At 43.2% G+C, this 25,893-nt stretch overlaps 1 protein-coding gene across 1 annotated transcript in view; it reads left to right on the top strand.

The window, feature by feature from the left end:
* The window catches only part of LOC144891700 (membrane-associated guanylate kinase, WW and PDZ domain-containing protein 1-like), a 119,123-nt gene that overhangs the window by 46,319 nt on the left and 46,911 nt on the right, over positions 1–25,893 (top strand). The window contains exons 3-4 of the mRNA XM_078775649.1: positions 20,608–20,659; positions 23,378–23,521. Coding sequence (XP_078631775.1) covers positions 20,608–20,659; positions 23,378–23,521 — 196 coding nt within the window. The remainder of the gene's footprint in view (positions 1–20,607; positions 20,660–23,377; positions 23,522–25,893) is intronic.

Here is a 25,893-nt window from a genome sequence, read left to right as displayed (position 1 = left end):
TGTCATGCAATCATCAATTACTTTACTGCAAGATATCCTTATGGAGGTAGTTTCTTTAACGTGTTTAAGTACAAAAGTTGCATTTTCGCTCTACTGGATGGTGGCCATCTTGGATTTCTGGGTCAAAATAATGTCATAACATCAAACTAATGTCAGATTCGGAATCCTCGTGGTCAAATTACCCAAAAAAGTGTCTTTGTACGTGATTGTAGGTGTTCTGGTTCAAAACTTAATTTTTCAAGATAGTGCCGGCGGTCATCTTGGATTCGGGCCTCTGGCGAAAAATGACGGGATTTTTGGGAGGGACATAGAGGCTATTTTTGTTATAAAATGTTAATAGAAGTCAAATCAATCGTCAAACCTTACTAGCCAGAAAATGGTCACGGAATTGAAGTTTTGGACCTAACTACTTGTGTTGGCATTGAAAACCACTTTCCACACTTGTGTTGGTGTTGCAAAACCACTTTCCACACTTGTGCTTGCGATGCAAAACCACTTTTCGCACTTGTGTTCGTGTTGCAAAACCACTTTCCACACTTGTGCTAGTGATGCAAAACCACTTTCCACACTTATGTTGGTGTTGCAAAACCACTTTACACACTTGTGCTTGTAATGCAAAACGACTTTTCGCACTTGTGTTAGTGTTGAAAACCACTTTTCGCACTTGTGGTCGTGTTGCAAAACCACTTTTCGCACTTGTGTTAGTGTTGTAAACCACTTCTCACAGTTGTGTTAGTGTTGCAGAAGCACTTTCTGCACTTGTGTTGGCATTGAAAACCACTTTCCACACTTGTGTTGGTGCTGCAAAACCACTTCCCACACTTGTGTTAGCAATGCAAAACCACTTTATACACTTGTGCGAGTATTGCAAAGCCACTTTCGACACTTGTGCTGGTGATGCAAAACCACTTTCCACACTTGTGTTGGTGTTGCAAAACCACTTTCCACACTTGTGCTCGCAATGCAAAACCACTTTTCACACTTGTGCGAGTATTGCAAAGCCACTTTCCCCACTTGTGTTCGTGTTGCAAAACCACTTTCCACACTTGTGCTCGCAATGCAAAACCACTTTTCGCACTTGTGCGAGTGTTGCAAAGCCACTTTCCCCACTTGTGTTCGTGTTGCAAAACCACTTTCCACACTTGTGCTAGTGATGCAAAACCACTTTCCACACTTGTGCTTTTAAAGCAAAACGACTTTTCGCACTTGTCTTAGTGATGAAAAACCACTTTCCACACTTGTGTTGGTGCTGCAAAACCACTTTCCACACTTGTGCTCGCAATGCAAAACCACTTTTCGCACTTGTGCGAGTATTGCAAAGCCACTTTCCCCACTTGTGTTCGTGTTGCAAAACCACTTTCCACACTTGTGCTAGCAATGCAAAACCACTTTTCGCACTTGTGCGAGTATTGCAAAGTCACTTTCCCCACTTGCTTTCCTGTTGCAAAACCACTTTCCACACTTGTGCTAGTGATGCAAAACCACTTTCCACACTTGTGCTCGTGATGCAAAACCACTTTCCACACTTGTGCTTTTAATGCAAAACGACTTTTCGCACTTGTGTTAGTGTTCAAAACCACTTTTCGCACTTGTGTTCGTGTTGCAAAACCACTTTACACACTTGTGCTAGTGATGCAAAACCACTTTCCACACTTGTGCTAGTGATGCAAAACCACTTTCCACACTTGTGGTTTTAATGCAAAACGACTTTTCGCACTTGTGTTAGTGTTGAAACCCACTTCTCACAGTTGTGTTAGTGTTGCAGAACCACTTTCCGCACTTGTGCTTCTAATGCAAAACGACTTTTCGTACTTGTGTTAGTGTTGAAAACCACTTTTCGCACTTGTGGTCGTGTTACAAAACCACTTTTCGCACTTGTGTTGGTGTTGTAAACCACTTCTCACAGTTGTGTTCGTGTTGCAGATCCACTTTCCGCACTTGTGTTGGCATTGAAAACCACTTTCCACACTTGTGTTGGTGTTGCAAAACCACTTTCCAAACTTGTGCTAGCAATGCAAAACCACTTTCCACACATGTGCTTGTAATGCAAAACGACTTTCCGCACTTGTGTTAGTGTTGAAAACCAATTTTCGCACTTGTGGTCGTGATGAAAACCACTTTTCGCACTTGTGTTGGTGTTGTAAACCACTTCTCACAGTTGTGTTAGTGTTGCAGAAGCACTTTCTGCACTTGTGTTGGCATTGAAAACCACTTTCCACACTTGTGTTGGTGTTGCAAAACAACTTTCCACACTTGTGCGAGCAATGCAAAACCTCTTTATACACTTGTGCGAGTATTGCAAAGCCACTTTCCCCACTTGTGTTCGTGTTGCAAAACCACTTTCCACACTTGTGCTAGTGATGCAAAACCACTTTCCACACATGTGCTAGTGATGCAAAACCACTTTCTACACTTGAGTTGTTGTTGCAAAACCACTTTCCACACTTGTGCTAGCAATGCAAAACCACTTTTCGCACTTATGCGAGTATTGCAAAGCCACTTTCCCCACTTGTGTTCGTATTGCAAAACCACTTTCCACACATTGTGCTAGTGATGCAAAACCACTTTCCACACTTGTGCTGGTGATGCAAAACCACTTTGAACACTTGTGCTTTTAAAGCAAAACGACTTTTCGCACTTGTGTTAGTGATGCAAAACCACTTTCCCCACTTGTGTTGGTGTTGCAAAACCACTTTCCAAACACTTGTGTTGGTGTTGCAAAACCACTTTCCACACTTGTGTTAGCAATGCAAAACCACTTTTCTCACTTGTGCGAGTATTGGAAAGCCACTTTCCCCACTTGTGTTCGTGTTGCAAAACCACTTTCCACACTTGTGCTCGTGATGCAAAACCACTTTCCACACTGGTGCTAGTGATGCAAAAGAAGTATAAAACACAAGGACACCAAGGACTTCCAGGACAGAAGTTGGTATTTCAAAAAAGTGTAGGATTTGGGGTGAAATTAGCGGGGTTAGAATAGATCAAGGTTTTGGATGGGGGAAGATAAGAGATGGTGGTGAACAGCTGTTTTAAAGACCTGGAGGGTGGAGTGGGATTGAAGAGAGGGAGGGAGTTTGTTCCAGAGGCGGGAGAAAAGAGGAATGAAGGAGTGAAGGTGAGCAGAGAGTCTTGTTTTTGGCAGTTTAACCATAAGAGGGTTGCAAGCAGATCTTGTGCGACCTGTAGTAATATTTGGGGGACAGAGCCCAGAGAGAGCTGGGGGGTGGGGGGGGGGGGCAAGGCCAGAGAGGAGTCGGTAGAAGACAGAAAGACGACCAACCTGCCTGCGGTGAGTAAGTGAAAGGCCCTCGGAGGTAGCTTCATCAAGGGAGATTCCAATGATTCTGAACGCTTTGGTTTCAACAGTGTGAAGACGAGCTAGGTGTGAGGCAGGAGCACCAGCCCAGAGGGGAGAGCAGTATTCCATTGAGCTGCGGATGAAAGCCTTGTATGTGGTGAGGAGCTCAGGTGTGCCAAGGAAGGACTTCGCACGATGGAGGATGCCCAGTCGGCGACTGGCTTTGGAGGCCAGATTTGAAATGTGGTTTTCCCAGGAAAGATCATGGCAGATAGTGAGACCCAAAAGCTTGAGTGACAGAACTTATTGGAGAGGATTATTTAGAAAGTGGATGGGAGGGTTGTCCAGTCGGTCTTTTCGGAGAGACATCGTAAGAGTGTGAGATTTGTCAGGATTGAAAGACATGTTCCACTTGTTTGCCCAGTCTGTGATTTTGTCCAGGTCTGCAGAGAGTGAGGAGGCTGCAGACTGCCGATGTGAGGGATGAGGAATGGAGCGACAGAGAGTAGAGTCATCAGCAAATAGATCGAGAGGATTTTCAAGAGAGTCGGAGAGATCATTGATGAAGACCAGAAAAAGCACAGGGCCCAGAACACTGCCTTGGGGAACTCCAGCCTGAACAGGAAGAGGAGATGAGAGAAACCCATTCAGGGCCACACGTTGACTACGACTGGAGAGGAAGTCCGCCAGCCATGCATGGAGATTTCCATGGATACCAAAGGAGGAGGGTTTGGTGAGCAGAGCGGGGTGCCAGACCGTATCGAAGGCACGTGAAATGTCAAGGGAGACAGCTCTAATTTCCTGTTTGGCGTTGAGGACCTTCATCCATTGTTGAGAAAGCAGAAGCAGCATGTCCAGAGTAGAGTGACCATGTCTGAAACCAAATTGATAGTCAGAGATCAAGCCATTGGAGAAGAGGAACGATTTCATATCTGAAGCAATGATGGATTCCATGACTTTGCTGATAATTGGGAGAAGGCTGATTGGTCTGTAGTTGCTAGGATCTGTTTTTGCACATTTTTTGTGCAAAGCGGTGATGTTGACTGATTTCCAAGCAGATGGCAGATGACCTTGAGCAAAAGAGAGGGTGAAGAGAACAGAGAGAGGGAGTGAAAGAGCGGAAGAACATGATTTTAGGACCCGTGGGCTGATGCCGTCAGGACCAGTTGCAGAATCAGAGTCGAGGGTTGACAGAAACTTTTCCACCTTGTCAGGAGGAAAGGACACAGAGTCCAGGAGCAGCTGGGTTCGACTGGGTTCCGTGGGTACAGAGAGGGGTGGGTTTGGGACACAAGATTGAGAGGCAAACACAGAGTTGAGGCATTCAGCTTTTTCATGTGCGGAGTCAGCCGTGTAGCCGTTTGAGGTGAGGGAGGGGATGGAGGGGGAACAAACACCAGAAACAGATTTGACCAGATGCCACCAGGATTTGGAAGAGGGAGACAGATAAGAGAGTTCGGTCTTGAGAACGGAGAGATATTGTTTCCTGGCTCTCCTGAGGGTGGACACACACTTGTTTCGGGCTTTGTGAAAGGAAATGAGATTTCCTTCCGTTGGATTTGCTTTCCAGGAGACGAAAGCAAGTTGTTTCTGGGCAACAGCCTCACCACAAGATTCCGTGTACCATGGACGGGAGGAAGGGTATGACAACTGAAGACGAGATGGGATAAATCTGTGCATGAGAGAGAGCAATTTACTTTGGAAGAATTCCCAGGATGAGTTGATGTCAGAGGCGGTCGAGATGGGAGACCAGTCCAGATGATTGATGGCTGCTTGAAGACCGTGCCAGTTGGCCTGAGTGAAATGCCAGACTCGTCGACGCTGAGGAGGCTCTCTGAGAATGGTCAGAGAGATGTCCACTTTCACAAGCACATGATCAGATGAGCCGATTGGAGCAGAAGAAGAGCAGCAGACATTTTCAGGGAAGTTAGTCATAACTCATAACCAAGTCCAGAAGAGAAGATGCTCCATTGACTGAGATATGGGTCGGGAAATTGACCGATTGTGTCAGTCCCAGTGAGTCGCAGAAGTCCTTGTGTTGGTTTGGATGTGTTGGTTTGGAAGGATGTGTTAGTTTGGTGGATGTGGTGGTTTGACGGATGTGTTGGTTTGGCGGATGTTTTGATTTGGCGCATGTGTTACTTTGGCGCATGTGTTGGTTCGGCGGATGTGTTGGTTTGGCGGATGTGTTCGTTTGGCTGATGTGTTGGTTTGGTGGATGTGTTGCTTTCGCGGATATGTTGGTTTGGCGGATGTGTTGGTTTGGCGGATGTGTTGGTTTGGCGGATGTGTTGGTTTGGCGGATGTGTTGATTTGGCGCATGTATTAGTTTGGCAGATGTGTTGGTTCAGCGGATGTGTTGGTTTGGCGGATGTGTTTGTTTGGCGGATGTGTTTGTTTGTCTGATGTGTTGGTTTGGCGGATACATTGCTTTGGCGGATGTGTTTGTTTGGCGGATGGGTTGGTTTGGTGGATGTATTGGTTTGGCAGATGTATTGCTTTGGCGGATGTGTTTGTTTTGCTGATGTTTTGCTTTGGAGGATGTGTTGGGTTGACGGATGTGTTGTTTTGGCGGATGTGTTGGTTTGGTGGATGTGTTAGTTTGGCGGATGTGTTGGTTTGGTGGATGTGTTAGTTTGGCGGATGTGTTGGTTTGGCGGATGTGTTGGTTTGGTGGATGTGTTAGTTTGGCGGATGTGTTGGTTTGGTGGATGTGTTAGTTTGGCGGATGTGTTGGTTTGGCAGATGTATTGGTTTGGTGGATGTTTTGCTTTGGCGGAGGTGTTAGTTTGGCGGATGTGTTGGTTTGGCGGATGTATTGGTTTGGTGGATGTGTTGGTTTGGTGGATGTGTTGGTTTGACGGATGTGTTGGTTTGGCGGATGTGTTGATTTGGCGCATGTGTTACTTTGGCTGATGTGTTCGTTCGGCGGATGTGTTGGTTTGGCGGATGTGTTAGTTTGGCGTATGTGTTGGTTTGGGGCATGTGTTACTTTGGCTGATGTCTTGGTTTGACGGATGTGTTGATTTGGCATGTGTTACTTTGGCGGATGTATTGGTTTGGCGGATGTGTTAATTTGGTGGATGTGTTGGTTTGGCGGATGTGTTCGGTTGGTAGATGTGTTGGTTTGGTGGATGAGTTAGTTGGGCGGATGTGTTGGTTTGGTGGTTGAGTTCGTTTGGTGGATGTGTTTATTTGGCGGATGTATTGGTTTGGCGTATGTGTTGGTTTGGTGGATGTGTTGGTTTGGTGGATGAGTTAGTTTGGCGGATGTGTTCGTTTGGCGGATGTGTTGATTTGGTGGATGTGTTTGTTTGGCGGATGTGTTGGTTTGGTGGATGTATTGCTTTGGCGGATGTGTTAGTTTGGCGCATGTGTTGGTTTGGTGGATGTGTTAGTTTGGCTGATGTGTTGGTTTGGTGGATGCGTTAGTTTGGTGGATGTGTTGGGTTGACGGATGTGTTGGTTTGGAGGGTGTATTGGTGTGGTGGATGTGTTGGGTTGACGAATGTGATGTGTTGATCGATGTGTTGGTTTGACGGATGTGTTGGTTTGGTGGATGTGTTGGTTTGGCGGATGTGTTGGGTTGACGGATGTGTTGGTTTGGAGGATGTGTTGGTTTGGCGGATGTGTTGTGTTGACGGATGTGTTGGTTTGGAGGATGTGTTGGTTTGGCGGATGTGTTGGTATGACGGATGTGTTGGTATGATGGATGTGTTGGTATGACGGATGCCCCGCTTACATTTTTGCGTTGCCACAACGTTGCTGCAATATTTCACTTTCGTTGTTGCAACGTTTTGCTCTGACCTCTTGAGAACATTGAAATGTTGAGTTTTGTTTATGTTTCCACAATGTTTGTCATGACGTTATGCTATCGTTATTATAACTTTGCAGCAACCTTTTATAACGTTATTGCATGTACGTTTGCACAACAATGACAGGAACATTTACACAACGTTGCAGGAACTTTCAAACGTTGAGTTTTCTGACGTTTTCACAACGTTTTATCACAACGTTGTGTAAACGTTATTATTACTTTGCAGCAACCTTAACTTTACAGGAAAATTTGCACAACGTTGCAGGAACGTTCAAACGTTGGGTTTTGCTAACGTTTCCACAACGTTGCGTTAACGTTATTATAACTTTGCAGCAACGTTTTATAACGCCATTGCAGGTACGTTTACACAACCTTTACAGGAACATTTACACAACGTTGCGGGACCGTTGAAACGTTGGGTTTTGCTGACGTTTCCATAACGTTTTATCATAACGTTGCATTAACGTTCTTATAACTTTGCAGCAACGTTTTATAACCACATTGCAGGGACATTTACATAAGGTTTTTTTTGTTTCATAACTTTATGGTTTAACATTCAGAAATCAATAAAAACAGGACACTGAGATTTTGTTTGTGACATTTGTTACCCTCGCCAGAGGAGAGGGTATTGCATTTGAGTCCGTTTGTTTGTCTGTCTCTTTGTCTGTCTGTTTGTCCGCACAGAATAAATACGATTTTCTCTGCAACCGTTGGTCCGATTGACAGGAAATTTTCACCATAGGTGTAACTCCATCTGTAGAATTTTTAAATGATAATTATGACGTAATAGGTCACGTGGTTCGGCCGCCATCTTGGAAAAACCAAAAAACTTTGCACCTCTATATCTCTGAAAGCACTGAATTGACAAAATTGAGACATGACTCATTGTAAAGAACTCTCCATGGGAAATAAAATATGTTAATGATTATGTCATAGGTGCCTCCATTATGACGTCATAATTCGACAAGTACAAAACTTCATCCGATTAAGATGAAATTTATTGAGCATAATCTCGGAATAAATTCGTTTAGAAAAAAAAATAATGATGACGTCATTGGTCACGTGGTTCGGCCGCCATATTTGATTTAACACAAAAGTTAAATCAAACCACTGAAGATACATCCTGGCGAGGGTTTGCAACTTGATTGCTCTTTTTCTTGTTCGTCTTAATTTTGTTTTGTAATAACATTAATATTATGCTTTTGTTATTTGTAGTGGCCTTGGAAAAATGCCACGATAAAGCTATCTTAACACGGATATACACCTCAACACGCAACCCCATTGGTGGAGAAATCCCCCTTAGGGAGGGAATTAATTTGTTACAACCTTCATTTTGTGACCCTCAGTCCTCCTGCTAAGTTTGGTTGAGCTTGGTTAAGTAACGACCGAATGTATCGCGGTCTAAAATCATCAGACAGACCGACAGATACCAAATTGCATATTTTAGTATGATTATTGACAAGGAGTTGAATATGTTTGTCGCTGCTTCCACATATAAATTAATGCATTTATCAATAAAATAATATATGGAAGCAAAATCACAATTCTAAGTTTCTGAATAATCACTTTTTGGACAACGCAGAATTTAAGCAATATGGCAAAATGCATAGCATACACCAGTCGATGGTGATCATAATTTTTTAGGACATAGGATGGAGAAATGTCTTAACTATACACAAAGAATTAAGTTAAGCACCCCCCCGTTTTTTTACAACCTCGCACATTACAAGTTTGTTGTCGTCAAAACAGTGTAATATACCCATGATATTGCTATATTTTCTGGAGAAGTGATATTATGGTCACATAAAAACATAACAATCATGCCGTTTTCAATATTTTATTCTGAATAATTTAAGGTGAAATTTTTTGGGAATTTTAGGCATATTTTCACCTCAATTTAAGTATGGAGCTATAGGTCCATCACGGACAGTGTGGATGACGTTTATGTTTTCTAACGTACAGTCATTGTTCTGAGAAGACCTCTAGCGATCTTTGCGTCAATAACGTGTGTAGGACCCACGTGATCGGATGGAGCAAGGTGCTGTGACAACCATCCCCTGGCCTGCGTACAGTCCTGACCTGAACCCCCTCGAGCACGTTTGGGACATGTTGGGACGACAAATTGCGAAGATGGTCCCTCCAATAGCCAATCTGGATGAATTGGAACGTGCATTACATCGGGAATGGAACAACCTGCCACAGCAACGCATACGACGGCTTACAGGGTCTATGAGACGTAGGGTTGAGTCAGTGATCCGATCACGTGGGTCCTACACACGTTATTGACGCAAAGATCGCTAGAGGTCTTCTCAGAACAATGACTGTACGTTAGAAAACATAAACGTCATCCACACTGTCCGTGATGGACCTATAGCTCCATACTTAAATTGAGGTGAAAATATGCCTAAAATTCCCAAAAAATTTCACCTTAAATTATTCAGAATAAAATATTGAAAACGGCATGATTGTTATGTTTTTATGTGACCATAATATCACTTCTCCAGAAAATATAGCAATATCATGGGTATATTACACTGTTTTGACGACAACAAACTTGTAATGTGCGAGGTTGTAAAAAAACGGGGGGGTGCTTAACTTAATTCTTTGTGTATATATTTGAGTGAAAATTAGGTTTAATTGTGTCTTTTGGTTGACAAATTACGTAGCTCTATGTAAAGTCATTTTCAGGCCCGTTTCAAAACGTAGGGCCCAAGGCCCAGACCCCGAGCGTAAGTGCCTACAGTCCTTAATTTCAGGTAATGTAACGTATGTACGTGTCTGCATTTTTTAAAATTCATTTTATTGGCATCTGTTGGTCCGATTGAGACAAAATTTTCAACAAACTATGCGTCTACTCATGTAGAATTTTGAGTGATAATTTTGACGAATTGGTCCCGTGATATGGAAAACATCTTGGAAAACAAAACAATTTGGACCTCTGATTGAAACATGGCTCATTATAAAGAACTCTGCATGGGGAACTAGAACTTCACTCAGTAGAGAAAATACCTCCGCCTAGTGAACAGTTTATGTTTTGTATCCACTTGGGACCCTGGTTAACCCTGGTGTTGGCTTAGCGGTTAGGGTGCCGGCTTGGGATCCCAGGATCCTGGGTTCGAATCCCGGTCGATCGCTGAATTAACACCAGGGTGGTTGACTCAGCCTGTCATCCTTCCGAGGTCGGCAAATTGAGTACCAGCTTGCTGGGATGAATGATCCCGGTGTGTACCCCAATTTAGAATAGGTACACCGTATCCCTGTGCATCGTAAGAGCGTGACCAAGGGTTGGCGTCAGGAAGGGCATCCGGCCATAAAAACATTGCCTCAAACAGGGAACCATGATTGTCATGGGGCCCGCAAGGCTAACCCCCGCTCTAGCGGGGAAAACGGCCTTAAAACGATCATTCATTCATCCACTGAAAGCCGGATCTGGATTCGGACCTGAACCAAAATCTAATCGGCTTGTTCTTGTCACCAAACCAACTCGTCCACCAAGTGTATTCATAACTCGTCCGTAACTTTTTAAAATATCATGATATATATCGCTTTTCACCTGATCTCTCAATGGTGAAGATCACTTTAAAATAAATAATTCTTGTAGCCGAATCCATATTCAGATCTTCACCAAAATCGAAACGATTAGTCCTTTTCACACACACAAACTCTCCACCAGGTTTCGTCCAAATCCGTCCACAGCTTTTTGAGATATCCTGCTGTATATCATTTTTGGCCATATCACTCAATGGTGAAGAATCACTTTTAAAATTCTACAAGCCTGATCCGGAGCCGGATCTTCACCTAAATTGAATCGATTCTTCCTTGTCAAACACACAACCTGTCCAACAAGTTTCGTCCAAATCCATCCATAACTTTTTGAGATATCCTGCTATGTGTTGGTTTTAGCCCCATCTCCCAATGGTGAAGAATCACTTATAAATTAAATAATTCTCATATCCGAATCCATATTAAGATTTTCACCAAAATCGAATCTATTTGTCCTTGTCAGACAACCAACCGGTCCACCAAGTTTCGTCCAAATCCATCCATAAATATTTGAGATATCCTGCTATGTGTCGTTTTTGGCCCGATCTCCCAATGGTGAAGAATCACTTTAAAAATTCTACTAGCCGAATCCGAATCCGGATCTTCAACAAAATCTAATCATTTCGTCCTTATCACATACGCTACATCTCTGCCAAATTTCGTCCGAATCCGTCCACAACCTTTTGAGATATCTTGTTCACAAACGGACTAAAAAACGGACAGACAGGGGTGAAAACATAACCTCCATCCACCTTTGGTGGCGGAGGTAATGTGTTTTTAACGATGACATCATTGGTGCCTTCATTATGACGTCATAATTCGACAAGTACAATGCTTAGTGCGATCAGTTTGAAATTTATTGAGGGTAATCTACGCAACAATTACATTGGAGAATGTAAATGTATGATGTCATCAGTCACGTGGTCCGGCAGCCATATTGGATCAAAAAAAATTTAACCTTAAAAAACAGAAGAGTTGGCTCGCACCAAGTCGACTGCGTGGGGTAAGTATTCTATGAATACCATGTAGTTGATCAATGTAATTTATTCATTTTTGCCTCTTGAAGAAAATATGATGCAAAATTATTTGCAAATGATCAGATGTTTCAGCTTCGTGGCCTTCTAGATAGATAGTACTTATGTGGAAAGAAGAAGTCATAAATTGAGCGACAAAAAGGGAAAAAGAGGTGAGGGTGCTGGAGGGTACAGGAATTGAGAGGACTGGGAAATCTTCTTGTTTAACAGCCACAATTATTCCCATGATCTTGTGAGATTGGCCAAGGGAAGTTTTTGCTCCCAATCTTTCACGATCTGGCTGGCCAGGCCTGACACTCAATTATTGATTAGTTATTATTAATTATTATAGTCAGGGGGTCAAATGCATATTTTGGCCTCACCTGGAAAGTGGTTCCAAAGTTTTTTTTCTCAGTGTTTTCATGTTATATAGGTATTGTACTCTATGAAACTGCATGATGGCATTCTCCCATCATTGAGCATTTTCATATAACAGGCTTTATATAATTGCGGCTATCGGGATGCAAAACACTGGTTTTAGGGGGGTGTGGAAAATAGAAATACCCTTATATATTTACAAGCATTCAAGCTAGTGTCTTGATTTTTTGCATATCGGTGTATCTTGACCATACCTATTCGTGGGTCAAAGGTCAAAGCCATAGGTCAAGGTCAAAGGTCAAATATCTGGGTCAAACGTGTACAACTCCGCATTGTTTATACAATGTGATATATGTCTCATTATACTGAACCTGTATCCGTTGTTATAACGTCTAATGTCTTGTTATAAGGTCTCATGAGCTCAATACTGAATGAAGAAATGCTAGACTACATCATATTTATTGAGTTCTTTATGATTTTATGTTCAAAGATTACATCAAATCTGGTTACGTAAATGATCTGTATATGGTGTGCCTATTCATAGGTTACTAAACCACCAAAATTGTACATATTCTGTATTTGGTTTTAAAATCTTTCTTATATCATAAACATCATCAATCATCAGTGTTATTGTAATCATCGCCATCTTCCCCTTGTGAAGAAGTGAAGTGAAGTGAAGTGAAGATGACCCAGTGCATACCACCACTTGACCACCAGCAGCACCCAGAGGGATCAATTGTGAACATAGTTACCGGAAGGGTACAGTCATCTTCAACAGTTAATGTTCACATATCAATTGAAATCGGGAGCAAACAATCCGGGGAATTTACAGAGGCTTTACCTCGAGGCTTTCATCACAAGATTGAAAGAAGGATAACTTCAATGGCAGACACGAAGAAGTCTGTAAATATCGGCACACAGAAGGTTTTTGATACAAACCTAATCTACAGTCGTGTCATATGTCTGCAGGCCAGTAATAGGGATATAGACATTGACCATCTGATGTCCCATGAATTGGCTCCACTGCCAACGGCTCTCTTTGCAGACTCTGGTGATTTGCGGATATCCACATCTAAATTCATCTTGAAAAGAGATATGAAAATTGAGGTGTCATCAAGAGTAGCTGAAGAAATAGAAGTCACTGTCATTGATGGGTGTGCCCTTCTCTGGATACCTGGATGGCTGTTGGAAATGTGCAGACTTACATTGATGCCTTCAAGCACAAAATAGCAGAGAAGCTCTCCAAATGTGATGTCTATCTAGTCTTTGATAGATACAATGAATTCAGCACCAAAGATTCAACACGATTAGCCAGGGGTACTGGCAGGGTGTATCAGTTGACACCCTCAACACCAATCCCCGCACAGAAAGCAGTATTGGCTGTTGCAGGCAATAAGAAGCAGCTCATCAAACTGATGTGCGAGGACTTGCAAAGAGATGAAGACTTTGTTCAGAACCATACACAGGAGCACACACTTTTGATAACAGGACAGGAGGAAACTATCGAGATTAGGAAGGGCAATGTCATAGAAAGACGAGATCTGTATAGCAGTCATGAGGAAGCTGACAATATTATCGTGCAGCAGCCATTTATGGCAGCTTCAGAGGGGGCATCCGGTGTAGCTGTGGTGGATGATGATACAGATGTGTGGGCCCTTCTGTTGCACCACTAACTGGAGCAGAATCTTGGCATCCCAATTATAATGCAATCTCCGATACATGGAAGAAGTGTCATAGACGTCAAGGCAACCACTGCCCAATATACAGACCTCATTCCAAACCTGCGTGCAGGACACTCCTTATCTGGATGTGATACTGTAGCAGGATGCTTTGGCATCGGGAAGAAGATGTTGAACACTATAAAACAACACTCACTGAGTCTTCTTGGACAAATTGAGGCCCCCTGGCCTGAAGTAGTGAAGCAGGCAACTCAATTCGCTGTTGCTACTTACGGTCAGAAAAGCTGCCATACTCTCTGTGAGGCTAGAGCAAAGGTATGGAAGACTAGAATAGGCAAGGGGAGCAGCACAATGCCAAAACTCTGTTCACTCCCACCAACTGATGCTGCTTTCCAGGAAAATCTGAAAAGAACACACCTACAAACTTTCTTGTGGAAGAATGCCTTGAGGTCTGAGCCTCAGAAGTTAGACCCGTTAGAGTATGGATGGAGCAAAGATGGGGATCTGCTCTGCCCAACTACAGTTCCTGCAGGAAGTCAACTGGTGCCCGAGTACATCCAAAAGATCATCAGTTGTGGCTGCTCCAGTGACACACCATGTGAAAGTATTCGATGTGGATGCGACAAAGCAGCAATGACTTGCTCAATCTTCTACTCAAGTCTCTGCTCAAGTCAGCAACAGGACGCAGCATCAGTATGTCACAACAGAGTGAATACTACATCACCTGATGGTGATGAAGAAACAAGTGATGAAGGGGAAGATGGTGATGATTACAATAACACTGATGATTGATGATGTTTATGATGTAAGAAAGATTTAAAAACCAAATACAGAATATGTACAATTTTGGTGGTTTAGTACCCTATGAATAGGTACACCATATACAGGTCATTTACGTAACCAGATTTGATGTAATCTTTGAACATAAAATCATAAAGAACTCAATAAATATGATGTAGTCTTGCATTTCTTCATTCAGTATTGAGCTCATGAGACCTTATAACAAGACATTAGACGTTATAACAATGGATACAGGTTCAGTATAATGAGACATATATCACATTGTATAAACAATGCTGAGTTGTACACGTTTGACCCAGATATTTGACCTTTGACCTTGACCTATGACTTTGACCTTTGACCCACGAATAGGTATGGTCAAGATACACCGATATGCAAAAAAATCAAGACCCTAGCTTGAATGCTTGTAAAGATATGAGGGTATTTCTATTTTCGCCACGCCCCTAAAACCAGTGTTTTGCGGCCCGATAGCCGCAATTGTATAAAGCCTGTTATATGAAAATGTTCAATGATGGGAGAATGCCATCATGCAGTTTCATAAAGTACAATACCTACATAACATGAAAACACTGAGAAAAAAAACTTTGGAACCACTTTCCAGGTTCAGCTCCTGGTCCCCTGACTATTAATCAATTAATTAGTTAGGGCAGGAATTTGGATTTTGGCCATGGTGCTGATAGCTCGCCTACTCTTCACGAAGGTCACCATGGCATCTTTAATATCCACCAACTAATGCCGGCAGTTTAACGTCCATCCGAGGGACGACAAACATTGATGAGTCGCCTTTCCGATGAAACACCAGGATGACAGTTTATAGGTGGCAAGTTGAGCTGAGATTCGAACCCAGGCTAGAAAGCTTAGAAGTGAAACTGAGTGACTGTAGGCCATACTGCTGGCCCAGATGATTCAGAAATATGGAAGAGAAAAAAGAAAATATATTGAGAAAAGAAAATAATATATTGTTAAAGACTTAAGATAAGAGGGGGAAATGGGGAGGGTGAAAAATTCTACCATTTTATCATACATAATGCATATGTAGGTTGCTCCTTATACAGTAAACCCTTGTTTTAAATGGGTTTGGTTTACATGGTTTCGACATTAGGCATGTAATTTTCTGTATACCATTTCTCTTTTTGCGTGCGTCCAGTCTCACTTTTACGTGTTATTTCTCCCCTGGTGTGGGTCGGTTCTCCTCTTCCTCCGGTAGGTGTGCTATGCTTCTTTCTCTGCCGTGGTGTTGTGTGAACTCAGCGGTGCTGCTGCGGTGTGGGTAGGAACTGAGATATGCAGTGCTTACAGTACTGTACTGTTCCTGTCTCTCTCCACGTCGACACTGCCGCTGCATGGAATCATAATCAAATCCTTCATTAGGTTTCCTCTGCATTTAATTGCAAGGAATGTCTATTGTTTTCCCTTTTTTTCCTAGAGTTTAAAAAAAATTCTTCCACCTGATTTTTTCAACTCTGAAAACTTTAAAATCAATGTTCTCAGCAACTGTTGGTCCGATTGACACAAAATTTTCACCAAGTGATTGGCTAGACATGTGGAGGTTTATACTGCTAATTATGACATCATGGGTCACATGGTAGGGGCGCCTCCTTGGAAAATACCTTCAACTTTGCTCCTCTATATCTCCGAAACGGCTCAATGGAAAAATTGAGTTATGGCTCATTCTAAAAAACTCTGTAATGGGACTAAAAAACATGTTTATTCAGGATGTTAAAGGTGCTAACGTTAAGAAGTTAGAATTTGACAAATAGACCCCTTGATGCCACGAATATATTTTTTTTTACATGACCTTAGTGAAATAAAATTCAGAATGCAACAAAATTTGACGTCATACGTCACATGGTTCGGCCGCCATATTGTTTTTCGTGAAAAACATTAAAACCCCTTTTTCTCTGAAATGGCTGAACAGATCGTGGCCAACCTTTGCATGCTGAATTGTATGCCCATGACAAACAAAAAGTTCCCACATGATGACGTCGTACGTCACATCGTTTAGGAGTTATGACGTTGTTGAGCATAAACTTCAAATTCTATCTCCTCCCTAATTTTTGAAGATTTCGAGTGGAAACTTTATACAAACGTTCCCCATGTGGGGAAGTTAAAATGTTACTTGGGAAGTTTCGATAAGTCACATGGTTTGGCCGCAATAAATAATTGAACAAAAATCTTAAAAGGCTTCTATCGCTTGAACCGCTGCATTGATCAACTTGAAATTTTAAAGTAATATATCTCTCATCAAGGGGAATAAGTGTTTAAAATTGCAATATGAGTGGTTGTACGGTCTGGAAGCTAGACGTCGTTACGGTATTGTTGAAAGAAGAAGAAACGCAACACTTTTTTTTCTCAGGCCATGTAACTGATTGGTTTCCTGCGTCGCGGCTTTGCATACTCTTCGTTATTTCAAGAGACGAGAACACGAGCAGAAGAATAAGGTAAGTTGGAAGTTTGTGGGATTTGTAGTTTTTAAGTTATCAGCAAATAAAGAAATCGCGCTTTTGCTGAGGGCCATGCCTTAATTTTCACTTGGCGCAATTCATACAGGCACGGGTTCATTTCAGGTCGGAATTAAATTTGGCTTTCGGATTTGATAGTCGCTAAGGTAGTTGAATACTCGACTACTGCAAACCTGGTCCAAATTGGATAAAATTTGACCGAGTTACCTCAGGTCGTGAGGGGGAATTATATAATACTGTACACTTGGCGCGATTCATGCAGGTGGTCCGTACAGGCTCATTTCAAGTCAGAATTAAATTCGGCTTTCGGATTTGGTAGTCGCTAAGAAAGTTGAATACTCGACCACCACAAACCCGGCGAAAATTGGATAAAATATGGTCGTTACCTCAGATCGAGAGTGGGAAATTCATTAATTAACACACTGTACACAACATGCAGGCTGCATACGGAGCAACCTCATGGGCTCATTTCGACCTCAAATTAAATTCTGATTTCAGATTTGGCAGTTGCTGGGGTATACTCACACTCGACCAAAACATATTTGGCAAACTTTTGACTATTTTTGATGAAAATATGGCTATCGCATTTTATATGGAAAACCCCCAAGTAAGCCTGGGTATATGTGTATGTGTGTGTGTGGATGGGTGTGTATGTGTGTGTGTGGATGGGTGTGTATGTGTTTGAGGATGCAGGTGTGTGTGTGTATGAGGATGTGTGTGTGTGTGTGTGTGTGTGTGTGTGTGTGTGTGTGTGTGTGTGTGTGTGTGTGTGTGTGTGTGTGTGTGTATGGATGTGTGTGTGTGTGTTTGTGTGTGTGTGTGGGGGGGGGGGGATGTGTATGGGGATGTGTGTGTGTATGGGGATGTGTGTTTGTATGGTGATGTGTGTGTGTGAGAAACATAATAATAATGTGAAAGCAGGGTTGTATGAAAGCGGGAAGGTGGAGGAAACCGGTCATCACTGCCAGCAGTTATAAAGTGGCAGTTTCAGTTTTCGGTTATTATTGCCCTTAGTGATTTTAACCATAGCTACCAAGAGGAAAACTGTTGCTAGTGGTAAACGCTGTGCAAAAAAAGTCCAGAAAAGTGATGTCTTTGACACAGAAAGTGGACGTTTTGTATAAGCTTGGTTGAGGCGACAGAACGACGTCACTGGGCAGACAGTATGGCATTAACGAGTCCAGTATCCGCCAAATAAAATGCGCAGAAAACATCAAAGGTAGTGAACACTCTGGCTTTATGCCGTCGCATGTGAAGGTGACTCCCGTAAACCACTCCAGAACATGACATGGGAACCATAATTTGTACAGGTATCTGTCTCAATTACCTCAATTACAGTCATCATTTAAATTTTAGAAACAATTCTGCTTGAAGATGAGATGAAGGCGAGATGATTACAGGTGAGATGACCGAGCCCAGAACCTAACCCTCTTTTTCCCATCGGTCCTTGGTCTTATTATCTGCACCACTGAAGGTGGATGGAGGATATGTTTTCACCTGTCTGTCTGTTTATCTGTCTGTGAGCAAGATATCTTAAAAAATTGTGGACAGATTTGGACGAAATTAGGTGGACAGTTTGGGTACGTCATGAGGATGAATTGATTAGATTTTGGTGAAGATCCGGATCCGATAATTTTTTCATTTTTAAGTGATTCTTCACCATTGAGTGATCGGGCCAAAAACGATACATAGCATGATATTTCAAAAAGTTGTTGATGGATTATGACAAAACCTGGTGGATGAGTTATGTTGGTGATGTGGAATTGTAAAAGATATAGAGAGGCAAGTTATTGCCTACTGTTAAAATTAGTATTAAAAACAGAATGTGCTTTCAAAGCAATGCAGTGGAAATGGAACCAAGATGATAAGCGACCATCTGTAAGATTGAACCTTTGTCCTTTAGTGAAAGGCTCGTGGCAGAGTGTTGACTCAGCCCAGGTTTGAATGCAAGAGTCAACTGACTGAGATTAAATTGTAAAAGAGTGTTGACCTTTTCGGCCCAAACAGTGACCCTGTTCCCTTCTTCCCGTGATAGCCATCTTTTGTAAACCTCTTAGTGGCTCCATAATAGAAACCAGATGGGTTTTGGTGCCAAGAAGACTGAGTTGACCAAGTTCTGTGTTGACCTCGAAATTCCAACTGAACAAGATCAAAGCAGCTGAGATCTATTTAAGAGGACCCTCCGAGGCTGCGAGAGAGAATTCTCCCCATGGAACGACGCGTCGTATTTTGTCTGTAAAGTATAACTATTTTCGTGTAAAGTACTCTCCACAATATCGGAATAAATCTAGATTTAAACTGAGTGAGTCTCGCCGAGTCTGATTGAGTTTTGCTAAGAAAGGTGTCCAAAAGAAGCCACAACAGTGACAAGAACAGGCCAATTAGATTTTGGTTCAGGTTCGGATGCAGATCCAGCCTATCAGTGGGATACAAAATATAAACTGTTCAGCTGGCGGAGGTACGTGCTTGACTGAGTGCATTTGCCGTTTTAAGCAGATTTGGTTTATGTGGGGGTAGGATGTTCCAGGAACGTAACCCCTATGTAAAACAAGGATTTACTGTCATATTAATCAACTATCTTGCATAATAACACAACTATATTTTATTGTTAGACATCCATATTCATAAATTGTCATCTCACTCCTTGTCCTGGCAGGTATTTACACTCACCTTTGAGCTGTCTAACCTGGGTTTGAATGTCGAACCAGCTATAAACTGTCATCCTGGTGTTTCATATATGTGTTGCATACATGCAGATAAAAACATCATCCATTAACATCCAACAAAAGAGAGTTAAACTGGAGGATCCGTCTACTCGAGCTTGTTTTTGGTGGGTTTGAAGATCTCATGGTGTCTTTCGCAAAGTGTAGGTGGGCAAGGTATCGTTGGTACCCTGAATAAATTACAAATTACTGCTTTAACCTACATGGGGGACTACATCAGCATCTTAGCTGTGCTCTTAGAAATGATTTAAGCCAGCAGCCATGTGCTGCACACGAATTAATGAATCAAATTCCTGGCTGATCATACAATCAAACATACCAGTTGGTACCTGGCACCTGATTGTCTGAGATGGTGCCGGTCATCTGATGTCTGTATATAAAAACCACCGTTTGGAGGCCATTTTTCCCCGCAAAGCGGGGGTTGGCCTTTTCGGGGACCGTGGTTGTTGTTGTTTTTTTGGTCCCCTTTTTGAAGCAATGTTTTACGGCCGGATGCCCTTCCTGACGCCAACCCTTTTTGTCGCCTTTTTACGACAAGCAGGGAATTACCAGTGAACTGGTACTCAATTAGCCGACCTCGGAAGGATGACAGGCTGAGTCAACCCCCCTGGCGTTAATTCAGCGATCGACCGGGATTCGAAAACCACAGATCCTTGGATCCTAAGCTGGCACCCTAGCCGCTAGCCCAACACCAGGGACTGATGATGTCTGTATACAGACATCTGATGTCTGTATATGTAAGCTGTAATTGACTTTCCTGATTGTAATTGATGTAATTGTACAGTGTACTTTATTCCCTTATAAAATAGGGCCACATTGATGAGATGAGAGCCAACACTGTATGTTGGGATTATTTATATCACCAAAGTATTAAAAGTTAATTCTTTTTCAAGGTTTGACAAACGAAGCAGGCAAGACCTGCACCCACAAACTTCAGCTATACAGGTAAGTGAGTTGCACGTGCATGTTTTGGTTCATTGTTGCATGTATCATAAAGTACACTTTGTATGCAACTTGGAAAGCTGTTGTCGCGATTCTTTGCTGAATGATTATGAAATGCTTCAATGAAACTGGAGATTTTTTTTTCGGTGTAGCCCGTAGGGCAATGCCGTCTAGAACAGTGTTCATCTGTCCGTATGTATGTCCCCACAAACATACACCAATCAGAGCTGAGGATTTGGTCACATGACAGAGGGATGCGTTTCCTAACCATTATGTGCATCGTGTAGCACCACTTCTGGTGGGAGAGGGTATTACAAGTCCCCACCCTTTACAGTGCAGTATTTCTGTCCCCACGTTTTCCAGTGCAATGAGGTGTTTTGAATTACGCAGTGAAAGGTATTTTGGAGAGTTATTTTGAATCACACGTTTGAATAAGGATAACAACAACCCCTCCCCATAAGGATTGGGTACGGGAACAGGTGCTTCTAGTTAGACTTAAGGTACAGACCCTCGTTTGAGTTTGTGTAGTTTTAGGACTTTTGAACCCTGTATAAGGACACATGGATGTGGATAAGTTGTCTAGCTTGTTTGTCGGCTGCTGAGAGACAGTGTTGTAACCTTTAGTGTCTAGAAAGGTTAAGGTGACTTGTCCCTTCGTTCTCTTTTGTCAAAATGGGCATGAGCTGGGCGAGAAAGAAACGCATCTGGCATTTAACCGTTCATGCCACGGCACACCTTTCAAACACCCTTCCCTCACACCCTGGGAAAGAAGAAGTTCCAGCACTTCCAACACAGCCTCCCCTGATTTGAACCAAGCACGGTGGCACATGATTAGCCACTCTTCTCGGCAGACACAGCACTGATTGGGCCGGGATCGGCGCCACTGGTTGGGTTTCAATGCCGTCCCTATGTGTGGGGCACTGTGGTTGGATGGTGGCCAGATGACTATTTTGTAAAAGTGATGTGCCAGGAAATTTGTTAATCCAGCCCATAATACTGTCACGTGACTACCCTTGGCGAACACCTTAGGGTAGTACGGAAGGCCAAATGAGCTTTAACTCCGAAGCATTCAGTCCAATGGCAGATAATACGCGTGGGGAAACAAGAGGGGGGGGGGCGGAGAAACCGGAGCGCTTACCTTCACGGATCCCACCGGCAGTCCTCAAACCTGCAAAAAATAACTCAAACGAAAACTGATTTAAACTGTACAAAAATAACAGGTTTATTTTAAAGAAATGCCGGTACAAAGAAACGAACGATAAACTAAATTCCTAAATCGGATGTCCCCACAACAGACTTGAAAACAGACAAAAAGGGAAGGATAACTGAAAATAAATGTGTGTCGTTTGTTAGGGCACTTAGTTCACTCGATCGGTGCGTCCCATCAAGACTCATCCAGGCCCCGAGCGTGCAGTCTGGACGTGGCTCTGGTGTTGGCGGGAAAAATCCGCTCACTCCCGTGCTGCTAGGCCTCAGGACGCCCTCGTTCACTAGGCCGCGCCCGCTGGCGCGAAACAGGCCTTCCGCGCGAATCGAACGGGCCGCGTGCAGCCTGCTCTTCCACACCGTGCTCATCCAACCGTCCTCTGCACGGAAAACCGCAGTCCCTGAGCCGCGGCTGCTGTGCCTCTGCACGACCACCAGCAAGATGTCCCAACACGGTCAGTCCGATCGCTTCCTTCAGCCCGAGAGCAAAATGCCACCGTTCGTACGAGGTTCAGGGCGAGAATGCGCAAGAGGGAATCGCGACCGTTCGATATTGTCTTTGGTAGGACAAGGCACACGAGAGCGGTAAAGGTCGGTCAGAGTGAGAAGCCAAGGGGGAGGGAAGAGCGAAGGATGAAGAATGAAGAACGAAGAGTCGAAGACCGAAAAATGTCCTCCAGCACGTATCTTTATTGTCCAGACTCTGACGTCATCTGGGGTCCTTCGTCAATCAGCGAGTCCCATCTTACCCCGGCCTTCCTGTCAATCAAGCACCCCTCCCCAATCACGGCTCCACGGGGGTGTGTCCTCTAGGCCTGCCCGTCCTGTGTGATTCCAAGCCACTGTTATCAGCGGCAGCGCTTGATGCATGACTTCCGGTTAGGTTTTTTATTAGTGAGTTTAAATGCAGGCTATTGCATGGCTTGGCTATGTGTCTATGGTGTGGTGCCAAAAGGGACATAGGAAATAAATTTTAAAAGGTAACGACATACAAAGGATAATTACCCATAATCCCTGACCTAATGAACATACCCCACTCCTCGTAATGGGAATGAAGATACAAACGTAACCCGACAGCCCGGTCTAATACAAAGTCCCTATTTATTACATGCTGTGGTTCTTCTTCATGACAATCGGAGCACACTAATCTATACATTCTACCTGGTTCTAAGGTAATCACTGCCCACCCCCTACAAACATAACAATACGTATACACTGTAATTATACAATGTTTGCTAATCCCTTTTTTTTTCTGTAAGACGTACATTTTAACAGAAAGTACAGATCACTAAGATTCCAACTCCTCGAGAAAAACTATAGATTTATCAATTGAGTGGAATATAGAATTCATCATGCATATCAGAAGTACAGCATGTTCTCCACATATTTCTTTACATCTTGTCTTGTTTTGTGATGTAAACCAGATGTCTTTTTTTGTCAGTGGTGGATTCTTCCAAATATTATTTGGTTTTTGTTAGTATTTGGCAAAGTGATGGCAGATTTGTTTGTCAACAGGAGGGAACATTCTACATGGTAGAACTGGAAAGGGGACCTCAGGGATTTGGCTTCAGTGTCCGTGGTGGGCGAGAAGCTGGGATACCACTACTTGTGTTGCGGCTGGCTGATGGTGGGCCTGCTGCCCTTTCTGGACGTATGCAGGTCCTTCTTCCAATCTCTTCCTTTATTCTCAAGGAACATCATCATCATTCAATATATCTTATAGAACTTTAGCAACATTAAAGTGGGGTCCATTGACAAAATTTGGTGGAGAAGATTGGGGGATGGGGATTATGAGCATGAAGTATGAAGAGAGGCCTGGGAATGCCTTATGGAATAGATTAGTTTTGAGATGAGTACTTAAGGTGAAGAAGGAGTCCATTTGGCAGTAGGAGAGTAGAAGGGATTTTTAGAGGTAAAATGGTGTAAAGGGAGAAGATGCAGATGCAAGAGTTGTTTAACAGTGAGAAGATTGGTGGTGGTACAGCTAAAGAGAGGAGGTGAGGTGTAGGAGAAAATGAGGGCAGAAAGATGTGGAGGACCAGGATATTGGAGAATTTTTGAATTGTGAGTAGTTTGTAGTGTATGCCGGAGTGAGACGAGAGACCTTTACTGGCAGTGGCATTTTGAACAGACTCCTGGGGTCAAAGCAGGAGATGGGGAGATTGGAGATCAGGAGGTGATTGAGGTAGTACCAACAAGAGATGATGAGTATGTGGATAAATGTGGAGGATAGAGATGGAGATAAAACTATCGGTTTACTGATGACTATTAATGAGTGATGTTTGGACGATTTCCTCAAAAATTGCTAAAATAAATAAATAAATAAACGTCAAACAAAATTATTTCTTTATTAATTGACATGTGTTGGAAAATTACCCTGACCAAGCATGCAATTTTCCCAGATAGCTCAGATGGCAGAGCACAGGTTCAGTTCATTCAGAGAACTTGGGTTCGATTCCTGGTCTGGGTGTGTAATTTTCCCACACGTCAATTAATTAGTTATAATCCTGTTCGCTTATATTTAATTTTTTATTTACAAACATAATTCAAAACATTGAAATGTAACTGCAACAAATGATCGAATCATAATCATTTCCATCTTTCGATGGTCTGGAAACAAGTCATTCCACATGCCAGAAAAATACCTCAAGGAACTATTCATTGCAGCTTCACCCATTGGACTGTTTGAGTACTTCCTCATGATGTACTTTTTTTTTTTTTTTCTTTTTTTTTTTGCATACTGAATCGAGGCTCGTGAAAGAGCTAACATTTATTTCACAAACAAATCAACCAGACAAACAAAATATACAAAAAGAGGGAGCGGAAGACAAGATGGGGAGAGAAGGGGAAGCACACAACCACAACATTTGAGAGCAGGGAGAAGTGTCAGGCTTGGGGGGAGGAGGCGTGGGAAGGGGGGGGGGGGGGGGGGGAGAGGTATAAAACACAAGGGGACCGAAATTAGCGGGGGTAGAAAAGATCAAGGTTTTGGATGGGGGAGGATAAGAGATGGTGGTGAACAGCTGTTTTAAAGACCTGGAGGGTGGAGTGGGATTGAAGAGAGTGAGGGAGTTTGTTACAGAGGCGGGAGAAAAGAGGAATGAAGGAGTGAAGGTGAGCAGAAAGTCTTGATTTTGGCAGTTTTAACCATAAGAGGGTTGCAGGCAGATCTTGTGCGACCTGTAGGAATATTTGGGGGACAGAGCCCAGAGTGAGCTGGGGGGGCAATGCCAGAGAGGAGTCGGTAGAAGACGGAAAGACCACCAACCTGCCTGCGGTGAGTGAGTGAAAGGCCCTTGGAGTTAGCTTCATCGCGGGAGATTCCAATGATTCTGAACGCTTTGGTTTCAACAGCGTGAAGACGAGCTAGGTGTGAGGCAGGAGCACCAGACCAGAGGGGAGAGCAGTATTCCATAGAGCTGCGGATGAAAGCCTTGTATGTGGTGAGGAGCTCAGGTGTGCCAAGGAAGGACTTCGCACGACGGAGGATGCCCAGTCGGCGACTGGCTTTGGAGGCCAGATTTGAAATGTGGTTTTCCCAGGAAAGATCATGGCAAATAGTGAGACCCAAAAGCTTGAGTGACAGAACTTCTTGGAGAGGATTATTCAGAAAGTGGATGGGAGGGTTGTCCAGTCGGTCTTTTCGGAGAGACATCGTAAGAGTGTGAGATTTATCAGGATTGAAAGACATGTTCCATTTGTTGGCCCAGTCTGTGATTTTGTCCAGGTCTGCAGAGAGTGAGGAGGCTGCAGACTGCCGATCTGAGGGATGAGGAATGGAGCGACAGAGAGTAGAGTCGTCAGCAAAGAGATAGAGAGGATTTTCAAGAGAGTCAGAGAGATCATTGATGAAGACCAGAAAAAGCACAGGGCCCAGAACACTACCTTGGGGAACTCCAGCCTGAACAGGAAGAGGAGATGAGAGAAACCCATTCAGGGCCACACGTTGACTACGACCAGAGAGGAAGTCCGCCAGCCATGCGTGGAGATTTCCATGGATACCAAAGGAGGAGAGTTTGGTGAGCAGAGCA

Source organism: Myxine glutinosa, chromosome 4 (genome assembly GCF_964187855.1).
Source record: "Myxine glutinosa chromosome 4, kmMyxGlut1.1, whole genome shotgun sequence".
Lineage (NCBI taxonomy): Eukaryota > Metazoa > Chordata > Myxini > Myxiniformes > Myxinidae > Myxine > Myxine glutinosa.
The sequence above is the reverse complement of the archived record's forward strand: the minus strand, read 5'-3'. Positions and strand labels throughout refer to the sequence as shown.